The sequence below is a fragment of the Trachypithecus francoisi genome, unplaced genomic scaffold (genome assembly GCF_009764315.1).
Source record: "Trachypithecus francoisi isolate TF-2019V2 unplaced genomic scaffold, Tfra_2.0 Lachesis_group5, whole genome shotgun sequence".
NCBI lineage: Eukaryota > Metazoa > Chordata > Mammalia > Primates > Cercopithecidae > Trachypithecus > Trachypithecus francoisi.
The window spans coordinates 120456065-120471046 of NW_022681470.1; the positions used below are offsets into that span (position 1 = coordinate 120456065).

The window sequence follows — 14982 nt, forward strand, 5'->3', positions numbered from 1 at the left end:
GCATCTTAGAATCTGTGAAATAAAGTATTCCCCAGTGTGTCTTCCTGAAACGCATAATTTAAAAATAGATACTTTCAAGAAGATATGTTAGCATCAGTTCTATGTCTATAGCATCAGTTCTATGTCTATAGCTTTAGAGGACTATATTTTCTGTATAACTTGGAGAGAATAGTTCATTTTAATTGACTAATACTGGCTTTTTATGTCAAAATGTTGCCTGTGTTTGTGAAGAACTAGAGAAAAAGTATAAATGATTGACCTGACAGTGTTCACCACTTGCTCTTAGTTGTTATGTTTAAATTATCATGGAATTTTGCTATCTTTTTTGCCCAAAATGCATACTTTTGAAAAACCTTGCCCATTCAAGTCTTTTTTTACATTTTGAAACCCTTCTGAACATTTCTGTGTTGGAGTAAGTTGAATGCTGTTCATAAAACCATCAAGTGTTAGCGCTACAAAGAATGCTATAGGGATGGAGAAAATGATGCCAGAATATGTTCCCAAGGTCATTCAGGTAGGTGGTAGCATAGATGGAGCTAAGACTCTTGATCCCTAGTCCAGTATTCTTCCCTTCTGTGGGTGTCCAAGGGAGAGAAATCTTAGTTTCTGTTGCTGGTTGAGCCAGTAAAGCCCCTTCCTCATCCCTCTTTTCTGCTTATCACTAGAGACAGAAACTAAAAACCAAGGCTTCAGGCTGCTAAAAGCCTAAAACAAAACAAAACAGAAAAACCACCACAAAATAAGGCGGACTGGACAAGCTTGTGACAGTGCTGCCTTTTAAGAATTGATAACTGGTGGCCGGGCGCGGTGACTCACGCCTGTAATCCCAGCACTTTGGGAGGCCGAGGCGGGTGGATCACCTGAAGTCAGAAGTTCGAGAACAGCCTGGCCAACATGGTGAAACCCCGTCTCTACTAAAAATACAAAAATTAGCTGGGCGTGGTTGCAGGCACCTGTAATCCCAGCTTCTGGGGAGGCTGAGGCAGGAGAATCACCCCAGCACGCAAGGCAGAGGTTGCAGTGAGCCGAGATGGCACCATTGCACTCCAGCCTGGGCGACAAGATTGAAAACTCCATCTCAAAAAAAAAAAAAAAAAAGAATTGATAACTGCTAGAAGAAAGAAAAAAAGGAGAGAAATTATCATTTGATAAATAAAGATGTGTAAACCTTAAGCTAACAGAACATACATTTTTATCATATTTCATATAATTTTATGTCCTGTAAAGAAAGTTAACTAACCCTTTCTCCATCATATTTTGCTCTAAATTATAGCTATTTTTAATTTTTTTTTTTTGCTTCTTTTTTAAGCATAAAAATAGAACACATCACTTGTAAATCTGTTTTATAGACTGGTTAAAACTAAACCTGGGTGATCCTGTCCTTCTGATCCTCCACACTGATAGATAGGTAAAGTGTAATTGTTCTTATGTCTAAAATGGGTGAAGGTATTTGAGTGGGAATTTACTGTGAGAATTAGCAGTCTTCATATAAGCACCTACAGTCATATCCATATAGAATATATTATTTTTCAAAAAACTTTCTCACAATTGTGTGTGGGATTTCTCTAAACAGCCACACACCATTTCCCCCCAGCTTAGTTTTATTATCTAATCTGGATATGAAACGACTATTTGTGTGAGAAACAGGAGGTGCCTTTCTAGGTTCTGTCTTATATAGTGATGACATTTCCATGAAGATATACTTCTTGTACCACTGAAATTCATATCAGAAGAGGTAATTATTGATTCATTTTATATAGTTTTCTAATATAAAAAGCATTACAAATCATATGCGTAACACTTAAATTTTAAAATAAATGTATAGATATCCTGCATAATGCAAGTACTTTGACAAAGTCTTCTTCCTTATAATAGCTGGCCTTTTTCTCTTTACTATTTGGATTAGTGCTTATGGAAGAAACAATAACCTAAATCTATGGTTCTCAGACTTTAGTATTTATTAGAATCACCTGGAGGGCTTGTACGACAGGTTGCTAGGCTTCATCTTCAGACTTTCTGATATAGTAGATCTGGGATGGGGTCTGAGAATTTATATTTCTAACAAATTCTCAGATGATGCTGAAGCTATTGCTACAAGTACCATACTTTGAGAACCACCAACCTAGACAAATTAAAAACTTAGAAAGTGAGATAACTGTATTATCTTTCATTTGACATGGCAGGATTGGAAGAGTAGGTTTTTAATTCCCAGTATACACTTGTTAAATGTAGGCTGTTGAGGGGTTATCTTGCCATGCGCTCTTGCTCAATTTTTTAAAAGGGAAGTGAGAACCACTGTGAAAAGGCATTCTGTCATCTCCATGAAAGAGCTTTCCATGAGTTCAAAAACAGTCATCAAGTTATTGAACAGAAATATACTTTGTATGTTGTGACAAACCTGAACCATATATGCTTTCTAACGTCTTTGCCTTAAAGAGTAGCAGTGTGAAATTTCTAACCTAGAAATAGGCAGACTTTTCAGCTATCAATATATCAACCCCCTTTGAACTATTCTGTTGTTTTTGTTGTTTTCTAAAGAAATAAGATGCACAGTTCAGAATCAGCCACCGAGTATTTGTTCATTACCTTTGTAGTTTTATTAGCCAACAGAAAATTTTTGTTTATCACTATGATGGTAAAAATAGTCGTTTAACTATCTAACACTCCTTCATACACACAGAAATTCACATACACAGCCAGTTGATATGCACTATCTTATAGGCTTGCCATAAAATAAAATTATCTACTACAAACTCCATATTCCTGATGAAAAATTTCCTTGTAAAATAAAAAGTGTATTAGAGGCTTCCAAGTTAGAAATCTTTAAAGAGAATAGTGATCCATTCATTCAACAAATACTGTTAACCTACTTATTTTTCTAAGTGCCTTTGGATACAGTGATAAACTTGACCAGTAGGGTCCCTGCTCTCAAAGAGCTTCTATTTTAGTGGGCAGAAGGGACAACAACAATAAAATGATAAATATTAGATATTGGTAAGTATAAGAAATTCAAGTAGACTGGTATTTAGAGAGTGACTAAGTCACTACTGAGGTTGGGGAGGTATCTCTAAGAAGGTGACATTTAAGATTAGATATGAATCAAGAAGGAACCAGCATATTCTATACAGAGGGAACAGTCGGTACAAAGGTCCTGAAGTGAGAATGAGCTTGGCTTGTTAAAGGAATCAAGGAAAGGCTGTTGGACCGTAGCAGGCAAGGGGAAGAGTGATTTGAGGTTGGATAGGTGGACAGGGCTGGATCACTAGACTCTCATCCAACATTAGGAGTTTAGATGTTAACGTCAGTGACATAGATTGACATTGAAGGGTTTTAAGCAATAGAAATACTTGATCTGATAAATTTTTTAAAACATAATCTTTGGCCAATATGTGAAGATTGAATTACTGCCAGGCAAGATTGGAATTGAGAAAATCAATTACGAGGCTAATTATAGTCATTTAGAGGAAAGATGATGGTGGCTTGTACTGTATGGAGTAGGGCATAAGAGAAGATTTAGAAAGTGAATTTAGGAGCATTTTCTATTAAGATAATTGAGATTTGGGGAGATGTAGAGAGCCATTTCTGCCTTACTGATAGTCCTAGGAAAGGAATTGAGGTCTTTATGCATCATCTTCACTACCACTGTTATTATGGTTTGTACCCCACAAAAACTTGTCTGTAGGGCTGGACTCTTCTATTACTATTGCTCAATTGGCTTCCTACTTTGGTTGGTTCTGTTAAACTTGTCATTGCTAGAGCAGTTGCCTCCTTTCACTAAGAGCCCTGTGCCAGTCTTCCTGTGCTTTCAGGACCATAGATTAATCATAGAATTGATTATGTGGAAGAGTAGTAGTATGTTTATCTTACTCCTAGACTCTTGAGGGTATGGATGTTGCCTTGAAGGCTCTACTAATGTCTTGGGAAGAGTTAAAGTCATGGGGTAGATATTAAGTACATGTATGTTAAATGAAAGAAGCCAGACATAGAAGACCATGTATTATTTGATTCTGTTTACATGAAGTGTCCCTAAAAGGCAAATCTGTAGAGACAGAAAGTAATTAATGGTTGTTTGGGGCTGGGCATTACAGGGATTAACTGTGAGTGGACATAAGGGGTCTTAGTTGGGTGATGAAAAATGTTCTAAAACTAAGTATGGCAATGGTTGCACAGCGTGGTAATTTACTAAAAAGTGTTGAATTATTCGCTTGAAAGGGTCATTGTTATGTGAATGATAATGCAGTAAAGTGGTTAAAAAAATGAATTATAAGAAGTTAGCTAGATAGGCAAAAGGGCAGAAGGCATTCCCAAAAGAGAGAGTAGTATAGTTAAAAGAGACAGTCTTAGAAGCACTTTAGGGAATCTGTAAGGTATTGCAGAAACACACACATACATACAAATATGCACATAAATAAATACCAAAGAAACCTTTTCTGTCTAGGGAGTCAGTTAACACAAGGCTTAGAATATGTATGTTGAATAAAAATTGACCACATATTGGGTAGAATTGGTAGAGGAAAAATATAATGGAAAAGATTTAGAATTTAACTTCAAATTAAAAGGCCTTGGTTTTACTTCTTGCCTAGGCAGTAACTAAGGCATCATCTTACTTCTCTGGATCTCAGATTTCTTTACTGTAAGGGTATGTGTTGAGGATTGGGAGGGAGATTGGATGAGAGAGCTGGTTTTCACACCGCACCATGATGTATGAAGATGCTTTAGGGATTCTGCAGACAATGAAGTAGTGACATAACACCAAATAACAAATATTTAGATCTTCAGGGAGCCCAGTTATTACCTTTAACTCTATTGGTGTTTTACTTAAGAGTAGTTCATTTAGAAAAAAAGAACTAAATGTACACTAAGTGCCAGTAAAATGTATGAAAATTACTAAACTAGATAAGCTCTAATATCTTATAGATTTGGAAGCCAAAAAGCCAGCCTCTTTACCAACATTTGGCAAAGATTATCTTGACTGAGATACTATTAGGTACTCAAATTTTCACTCAATAAATTTTAGGATTTTTCACACTAAAATAATAGTTATAAACACATATACTTTAAAATCATGTTTTAAAATTCCTAACAGATATTTCTAACACTTGTAATTGTTTAACATTTTTCAGATTTTTCTAATGAAAGAAAAGCCTATTTGTAAAAGCCAGGCATGTTGGTTGTGTTCAGATGTCCTGGTAATGAAAATTTGCTTAATAAATTGAGGATCAATCTTAATAAATAGAGATTTTTCTCAATACACAGAAGACAGGAGAATAAAGCCTTTTTCTTGAATTCTTGAGTTTAACATTTCTGCAGAAGCAGTTAGCTTAGATATACAGAGTCAGAATTGCTTCCATTTAGCATTGTTCCTGCTTTAGAAGAACCATTTTCCTTGATAATAAATGATTTCTATACTCATAGAAAATTAGGAAGATATATTCATTATAAAAAGAAAATAAAAAAGCATCCATAGTACCACCACCTAGAGGTATCCACAATTACCAATTTTGGCATATTTCAGTCTTTTTATTCAACACTTAGTATGTGTATATTTACTTGATCTTATAGGCCAAACAAATATTAGAAGAAATTAAAAATTCTGAAATACTTCTTTATATATAATTTTATTATCTTAATCATTTGTGTGATAGAATATATTAGTTCTCTTGTAGAAATTTGGTGACTGAAATGGTTTTAAAACATTTTGAAAGGCAGATAAATGAGACAATTCCATGAAACTAGGTAGCAATGATTTCTAGATAAAAACTGCATTATCAGTTGTGGCTGACTTCAGAGAAAAGGTTGTATAATTTCCTATCATTGTGAAATGTTTCCACTTTCTCTTGCTATTGCATGAGTGACCTTGAGTATTGCCATATGTTCATCTGTTTATATAATGCATTTCTAGTTTGGAAAAATGTATGTTACTTTCCGAAAGTAGCAACTCATTTCCTCCCTTTTTTTTAATACCACAATATTCAGTGTGATAGTCAGCATTGTCGACCTTGTAGTGATTCTTCTTGTTAGTTTTCAGAATCATTAATTGGTTTCATTGTTATCCAGGGACTAAAGTAGTAATGAAAAACTTTAGCTTAATACAAAGAACACCTAGTTTTAGTGTTCTTTGTATTAAGCTAGATTTTATCATCTAGAGTTCTACATCCTTCTGTGGTCTTAGAAGAAAATAATCTAAGCTCTTTCTATTCTTTTAGTCACTTAGCAACAGTTTTTGACTACCTGCTAAGTCATGAGCATATTTAATTTTTTTCTTCCTTTTTGTTTCTACTTATTACTGGTTCTAATCGTTATTTTTGTTAATAGCCACCTTACCATCATTTTTTTCTACTTCATAGTTTACTTTTTAAATTGTAAATCTAATTGTGCCATTCTTCTATTAAAACAATTTTGGTAAATTAACCCCCATCCTATATAGAATGTTCAGTTACTTGTATGTTGTATTAGTCCATTCTCATGCTTCTCATAAAGACATACCCAAGACTGGGAAATTGACTTTGAGGTCAATTTTGACTCAATTTTGAGGTTAAATTGACTTTGAGGTCAATAAACTGTGAAGTTTAATTGAGTCACAGTTCAGCATGGCTGGGGAAGCCTCAGAACACGTACAATTATGGCTGTAGGCGAAGCAAACACAGCCTTCTTCACATGACAGCAGCAAGGAGATGTGCAGAGTAAAGAGGGGGGAAGCCCCTTATGAAACCATCAGATCTCGTGAGAACTCAATATCACGAGAACAGCATGGAGGTAACTGCCCCCCCGCTTCACCCTCCCACTACCAGGTCCCTCCCACGACATGTGGGGATTATGGGAACTACAAGATGAGATTTGGGTAGGGGCACACCCAAGCCATGTTATATATGTTTATGATTTTATCATATTATAAATGCTTTGATTTACTGATTTTCCTGTCTGCCGTTGCAGTCTATCACAGTGCCATGCATATAATCAATATGTAACAAGTACTTGCTGGGTTGAATTTCTTATTTATTTTTTTCCCCCAACCCCCTGCCTTCCACCATGGAGTTCGATCTTGTCTTTGAAATTATATGCTCTAAATTGTCATTTTAAAATTTAATTTACAAGTGGCTCTCATTATAAATCCTGTAGCTCTTCTCTCTACATAGTCATTCAACTTTATGTACCTAGTGTGTGGCCATGTGCATACTCTTTCTTAGTGTCATCAAAAATCAGTGTTACATCAATGGTAAGCAAATTGTATGTGGGGATAAAAACAACAACAAACAAAACCCAACCCCAAGACCAGTATTCTGCATAGAAGAGAAAACTAATCACTCTTGATTATGTGGTTTTGTGGTACACTTTTTGACAGTTTTGCTGGCTTGGCTTTCTTTCACTTCACAGATTTCACTGATTTAATTTAGGATATAAATATATGATACTTGCAGGGCTTAATAGCGTTCTTAGCAAGTTTAATTTTTCTTAATTTAACAGACTTTTTAATGTAAATACCACAGAAAATATTTTTATTATACAAAATAACAAAAGCATTGAAGTCTAAAATGGAGTTTTACAAAGCATCTATGCTTCTAAAAGGAAAGAAATATTGATGGCTATGAGATGAGTTAGGAGACTGTTAAGGTTATTCAGGCAAGTGACATTGAAGGCTCAAACCATAGTTGTAGGGAAAGAAATGACTAGTCAGCTACATAAATTATACAGCAGAATTTACAGGAATTGGCACTAAATAAGATATCAGGAATTAGATATGTGTTTAGAGAGAAGTCAGGTACAGTTAGCTATTTCTAGGTAATTGCTTAATGCCATTCTAAATATTGCCCAAGACTTCCCACCTCTGTTACTTTGTTCATAGTATCTCATTCTTTCCCCATGTTTGGCTTCTCCAGTCTTAAATATTAACTGTCTTTCAAGGTCTAGCTTACACGTTGTATTTTCAGAAGATGCCTTCAGATGCCCTCTGAGTAGGGGAAATGCTCAATTCTTATAATGCTTAGAGTCTACAGCACATTTAATAATAATTATTACTACCTACTATTGTCTTTCTTGTGCATCTTCTGACTAGATTGTGCCTTATGCCTAATGAGTGGATGTTTTGAGTTGAGTTTTTTTGGTTTTTGTCCTAGATAAAACATAATCCAGTATAAGTTAGGTAAACTACTTTCTCTATAGGTTACTCCAGGTTAAAATTTAAAAAGGCCTGTGTTTACCTACTGTTTCTTACAAAACAGCTGTTTCTGTAGTCTTTACATTTAGATTTGCAGATAATGTTTTGGAGAAAAAGTGATTACAACACAAAGGCTTATATTAATATTATAGGATGGCTCAATACTTAGGCTTCTGCAATCTCAGTTCTCATCACTGTGTGATTTTGCTCTAGTATAGTTCACTGGTGAGCCCTTGGATTGTGAAACACAAAGAACTGGTTCTTTTGTTCTTTGAGGTATTGACATATGGTGAAATTGTTTGCATAATGTTCCAGGATTCACTGAAGAAGTTTGCACCACAGCTATAGGAGTGGTTACAGTTTATAAATCAGGGTCCTGGAGAGCAGTGCTTGTGTGAGGTTTTCTTTAATCTCTCAAATTAGACAATTCAAAGACACTGCTACACAAAATGCTTTAGATAGTGTTTATATGTGACTTGCATCTCAGTTCTTTCTGAAGTGGTCTATTACTTTCTTTCTGAATGAAGAACTTATTTCCTTCCATCACTGTATTCCCATGACTCTTAAAGTATTTAAGACTAATTTAAAGTATGTATTATTGCATATATAATTTTTTTTAACAATTCTACCTTGAAGTTTTTTTATGGAATAATACTAATATTTCATAATTTGATCAGAGATGTGAAAAATCCTTTTTAGAATGTGAACAGTTGAACTTGTCAGAATGAAATCATAAATGTAGTTTCAAATATTTAATCATATTTTTGAGCTTACCCCAATAAGAAAAGCAGTTGGATTATAGCAGGGCACAGCATTTTAGAACATCATCATTATTAAAACATTATCATTATTATATCATCAAATTCCTAACACTTACTGAGACTTTTCCATGTGCAAGGCACTACTAGGCACTCTCCATACTTTGTGTCATTCAACCCTAAAAAACCACATTTTTATGTTTACAGTTATTTATACCCATTTTGTAGAAGGGTTCCTCCCAAGGCTTGGGAACATTACTTGACTTGTCCATGATTAATCATAGTAAGAACCAGTGCCATGACTGCAGAGCCTTTCCCTGCTGTATGAGACATGAGCAAGACTGCACAATCCATGAGAGCCAGAGCTATGTTTTGCCTGTCATTTTAAACCTCTGACTAGCATAATACCTGGTACATAGTATATGATCTGTAATAAGTATATGTTGGCTAAGTTTGCCTCTCATCACCCAGTAATAATAACGAAACCCCTCAACAGGGCCCAGATGTGGCACAGAGTGAACATATTCCTGGCATTCCATATTGGAACTAGAAATACATTTGTTACAGAGAAACCTCGTCACATGTGGCAGGAAGTTTCATGATTGAATACTTGGAGTTACATGGGTCTTTGTACACTGACCTGTGAATTCGATTGCTACTGAATAGCATAACTTCTATGAGAGAATAAGTTTTTAGGCAGCTTTCAAATGGACTTTGGAGTAAAGCTTGTTGGTAGGTAAGATGTAGACTGTGGCCTATGAGGAACATGATGAGCCTTCCCTTTAGAACTCAAAGTCACCATTATGAGTATTGATTATAGTTTATAGGACCTCATTATGTAAACACTGAGAAACGTTGAGCTGCTCTGGGGAATTAGGGATGAAGCACCTGAATGCCTCGCTTTCTCTGTTTCCTTCCTGCCTGTCTTCCCCTCATCTCTTGCCGAGCCTCTGAAAGTGATTTGACAAGCCTTAGGCTACTGGAAGCAGAGGATGACTAATCCTTGCTCCAGACCAGTTTCTGCATTTTTAAATGAAGAACCCAAGGCTGAGAAAAGTGACTTCCTGAAGTCACACGGCTATTTCAGGCACACAGTTAATTTGTGTCAGAAGACTAGATGTGACTTTCAGAGTCTAGTGCTTACCAGTTCTATTACAAATTATTTCAAGTACTATTTAAATTGAATAAATCTTTATATAACTTTAGTATTCTGTTTTATATTAAGTCTTTGAAAATAAATGTCCTTTGCTCAGTGCTGAGATAAGAACTAATATTAACCTATTGTTTCACAGTTTGAATAACTTTTTACATGTAATATGATCCTCACAACCTGAGGAGTAGGAAGAACAGAATTTTATCACTATTCCTATTTTAGAGATAAAGTCTTAGAGTAATATCACACAGCCAACAAGTTGCAGAGCCAGAATTCAAAAGTAGATTTTCTCAGCGTAAGATTTGAAAGTGGACTCACTTAAGTGAACTAGTTCAGCCAGTCTGGATCAGAGAAGCAAGCTTCTTAGTGATGGTGAAGTAGGGTAGGCCACATGAGGTTATTAAAGAGGAGGTTTGGAAAAAGGCCCTCACCCCTGAACTCTATAGTGAGGGAACAAATAGAATCTTGCCAAATTAAGGGACTGTAGGTTTGGAACAATGGCAGGAGTGAGTATATACTTTGTTTTATTGAGATAGTGTGACGGAAAGGAGCATTCCCTCAGACTAGATTTAAGTATTTGTTTTTATATTAGTTAGCTATGTGACTAGCTAAGTCAGTTGATCTTTCTAAGCCTTAATGGTCTCATCTGTAAAATGAGAACAATATTAACTTTGTGAACCCTGCTCTGATTGCTCAGAACTTTTTTTTTTCTTCTGGGTTCTTTGCATTTCAGTATTTTTAGCAACACTATATAGCTAAATTATGAAATTGTTACACATGTTCCTATACAGAATGCAGAAATACTAGAAACTTATTACTGAAACTTACCTACTATTGGTATCAGAAAGACACCAGCTACCATGAACCAAAGAGAAGTTCCCGTTACCTTTTTTGGTGACAGATTTGATCCCCAACCCATTTCAAGTTGGGTTTTCACGTTTTATTTTGGTTATAAAATGATTAAATTCTCTCCTTATCTATAAAATAGTAGTTAGTGAATTGTTCCATCATTAATTAATGTGCTTTTTTTTTTTCTAGTTATATAAGTTTGGAGAGACAGTTTCTATTGTTTTTTGGACAGACACTTGGAGACCAGAAAGCTTCTTTGACAAAGTGAAGAAGAACAGACAAAATGGCATGCACACATTATGTTTACTAGGTAAGGGTGTTGGGATTTCCTTGAAGTAACAATATGGAACTATCATATTTTTCTTTTTTTGATTTTGTGTTAAGGTAAAAACTGTTCTATGGATAATTAGCTAGAGGTAAGAAAAGACACAGTCTAGCCATTCTATGCAGACCACACTGTTGCCTACACTCTTAGAGAGACATGCATCTTCTGCTTCAGGTACCACATGGTTATTTCTGCATACACACCATAGTTATGCTGCTCCCTCTTATGCCCTAGTAGATCCTCTCCAGTATTCCATATCTTTTTTTTTTTTTTTTGAGACGGAGTCTTGCTCTGTTGCCCAGGCTGGAGTGCAGTGGCCGGATCTCAGCTCACTGCAAGCTCCGCCTCCCGGGTTTACGCCATTCTCCTGCCTCAGCCTCCGGAGTAGCTGGGACTACAGGCGCCCGCCACCTCGACCGGCTAGTTTTTGTATTTTTAGTAGAGATGGGATTTCACCGTGTTAGCCAGGATGGTCTCGATCTCCTGACCTCGTGATCCGCCCATCTCGGCCTCCCAAAGTGCTGGGATTACAGGCTTGAGCCACCGCGCCCGGCCTCCATATCTTACTCATTTGTCCATCAAGGATTTACTGCAATCCAATAGACATGCACTGAGCAAGTCTTACCAAGGACCAGCCTGCACCTTCCTAGAGAGGTTCTTTGAATACTGCAGCATTGATGCTACCAGATTCACAATGATAGATCTAAAAGAGACTCTGGAGATCATCTTACTGAAGCTTGTTTTACAGATGAAGTTGAGGCCCAGAATATTGAATTATTTCCCCAATGTCACCTAGTCAATTGGTGACAGAACTGGGAGAATCAGCCTTTTAATAATAGCTCATTTCACTGTACCATCTTGCTCAAATCCTATTTCCTGTTTCGTGTGGAAAGAGCTGGCTGGAGTCACTGTCTTTGTTTACCAAGATAATAGTACTGAGACTCAGAAAGGCATGGTGTTTTCTTTCTAGCAGAGGCACTGAAATTTTACTGACTCACATTTGCTAATCAGCCCCTATTTTAGTAGCATATGTTGTAGAAAGAAATACTGGTATCAAAGACTTAATCTGTGACTGAACAGAACACAGCTAACTGACATTTTTGATAACTTTGAAATGATACTTCTACTTGGAATCAGAAGACAAAATCCCAGTGCTCCTACTTACTAGCTAGAGAATACTGTAAACATTCCTTAGCCTGCATATTTATCAAATAGGAATAATTCCTTCTACTTCATGGAGTTGTATAGAGCAGTACTTCTCAAACTCTTTGTGGTAAAGAACCATGGTTGGGTTGTTTAAAACATAAGTTTGATTTTTAAATTTTCAATCTTTTATGTCAGTGTTAAGTTACTATAAATTTTGTACATATTCTTACTCCTGTAGTTACTTCATCATTTACGGGTAACACAAAGCTCACATACTGGCATTGGTCCTGAGATCATACTTTGAATTGTACTGTCTTAGTGAAACTGTGTGAAGTCACTCACCAAAATGTCTATCACATAGCACAAGATCAGGGCAGATAAACCCACGATTTTGGCCTCTGTATATTAAATACAGATATTCAGAACATTAGAAAAGATTTCTGTTTGCCACATTTTTTTTTTTTTTTTTAGACAGAGTCTCACTCTGTTTCCCAGGCTGGAGTGCAGTGGCGCAATCTCGGCTCACTGCAACCTCTGGCTCCCGGGTTCAAGCGATTCTCCTGCCTTGGCTCCCTGGGTAGATAGGACTACAGGCGCATGCCACCACACCTGGCTAAGTTTTTGCAGTTTTTTAGTAGAGACAGGGTTTCACTGTGTTAGCCAGGGTGGTCTCCATCTCCTGACCTCGTGATCCACCCACCTCAGCCTCCCAAAGTGCTGGGATTACAGGAGTGAGCCACTGCACCTGGCCTTTTTTTTTTTTTTTTTTTTTTTTTTTTTGTGATGGAACCTTGCTCTTGTCGCCCAGGCTGGAGTGCAGTGGCGGGATCTTGGCTCACTGCTACCTCCGCCTCTCGGGTTCAAGCGATTCTCCTGCCTCAGCCTTCCGAGTAACTGGGATTACAGGTGCCTGCCACCACGCCCGGCTAATTTTTGTATTTTTAGTAAAGATGGGGTTTTGCCATATTGGCCAGGCTGATCTCAAACTCCTGACCTCATGATCTGTCCGCCTCTGCCCCTCAAAGTGCTGGAATTACAGGTGTGAGCCACCGCGCCCGGCCTGTTTGCCAAAAATTTTTAAGGTATTTGCATAATATAACCAATTCTCTATTGTTTAACAATATTTAATTTTAAGCAACACAGTAAGTTTTTTGTTTGTTCATTTTTTAGGAGATAAGGTCTTGCTCTGTCTCCCAGGCTGGAGTGCAGTGTCACAATCTCATCACACTGCAATCTCAACCTCCCATTACCCAAGTGATCCTACCACCTCAACCTTCTAGATATGGGACCACAGGCACATGCCACCACACCTAGCTAATTTTTGTATTTTTTGTAAAGATGGGGTTTCGCCATGTTGCCCAGGCTGGTCTCCAATTTCTGGGCTCAAGTGATCCACCCACCTTGGCCCCGCAAAGTGCTGGGCTTAGAGGAGTGAACCACAGTGTGTGGCTGTATGTCTTAATAGAAAATATTATTATACATTTTTACTAATGATTGGCATTTCTTAGGATAGAAATTAATTTCCAGAGCAGGGATTAGCAAACAAGGACCCATGGATCACATCTGGCCTGCTGTTTGTTTTGTAAATAAGGCTTTATTGGAACATGGCCATGCACCTTCATTTATATATTATCTATGGCCACTTTCATGCCACAACAGCAGTGATGGATAGTTGTGACAGAGACCATGTGGTCCTCAAAACCTAAAATATGTCTGCCCCTTTTCAGAAATTTGCTGACTCCTGATCGTGAGTGAAATTTTATCTAATCTCATGTGCTGCACCCTGAATCCCTTCAGTGATGTGTTATAACCTTACACTACTTTTTTCATAGTCTTACCAGCTATATGAATTACCTTAGTAACTTGATTTCTTCACTGCGTCGTAAGAGCAGAGACTTTATCTTGCTCATTATTCTCTTCCTAATGTCTGGAAGTCTAGCACAGTGTAGGCATTAAATAAATAATTTCATAATTGAAGTTTTATTTAGTCTATATTCTCAGACTTGGTCTTATTACCCATTGGCACAGAAAATCTTTTAACTCTTGCTAGTTCAATCAATTCCAGCCAGAATACACTCCTTTTAATTCCATTTTTTTCTTTCTTTTTTTTTAAGATAAGGTTTACCCTGTCATCCAGGCTGGAGTGCAGTGGTGCAATCTCAGCTCACTGCAACCTCTGCCTACCAGGTTCAAGTGATTCTCCTGCCTCAGCCTCCTGAGGCTGGGATTACAGAAGTGTGCCACCATGCTTGGTTCATTTTTGTGTTTTTAGTAGAGATGGGATTTTGCCATGTTAACCAGGCTGGTCTCAAACCCCTGGCCTCAAGTGATCTGCCCATCTTGACCTCCCAAAGTGCTGGGATGACAGGCTTGAGCCACTGCACCTGGCCCCTTTTATTCTTGACATCTAATTAATTATAGATCTAGATTAGGCCATAAACTGTTCTCTAACACATTTTCTTTTGTCTTATGCCAATATTTGCAATCAGCTAGTATGACGTTTTCTTAGTTTATTGCCAGTGTGAGTTAGTGCTTCATTCATCATTAATTAGCTTTATAATTTTGTCCTTGAATTTTCCATGTAAAAAGAGACTGG

General features: G+C 37.0%; 1 protein-coding gene across 4 annotated transcripts in view; it reads left to right on the forward strand.

Annotated features, from left to right (window-relative positions):
* The window catches only part of DPH5 (diphthamide biosynthesis 5), a 36048-nt gene that overhangs the window by 12574 nt on the left and 8492 nt on the right, over positions 1-14982 (forward strand). For all 4 annotated transcript variants that reach the window (XM_033197807.1, XM_033197809.1, XM_033197806.1 and 1 more), the window contains exon 5: positions 11105-11225. In XM_033197807.1, the coding sequence (XP_033053698.1) occupies positions 11105-11225 (121 nt within the window). The remainder of the gene's footprint in view (positions 1-11104; positions 11226-14982) is intronic.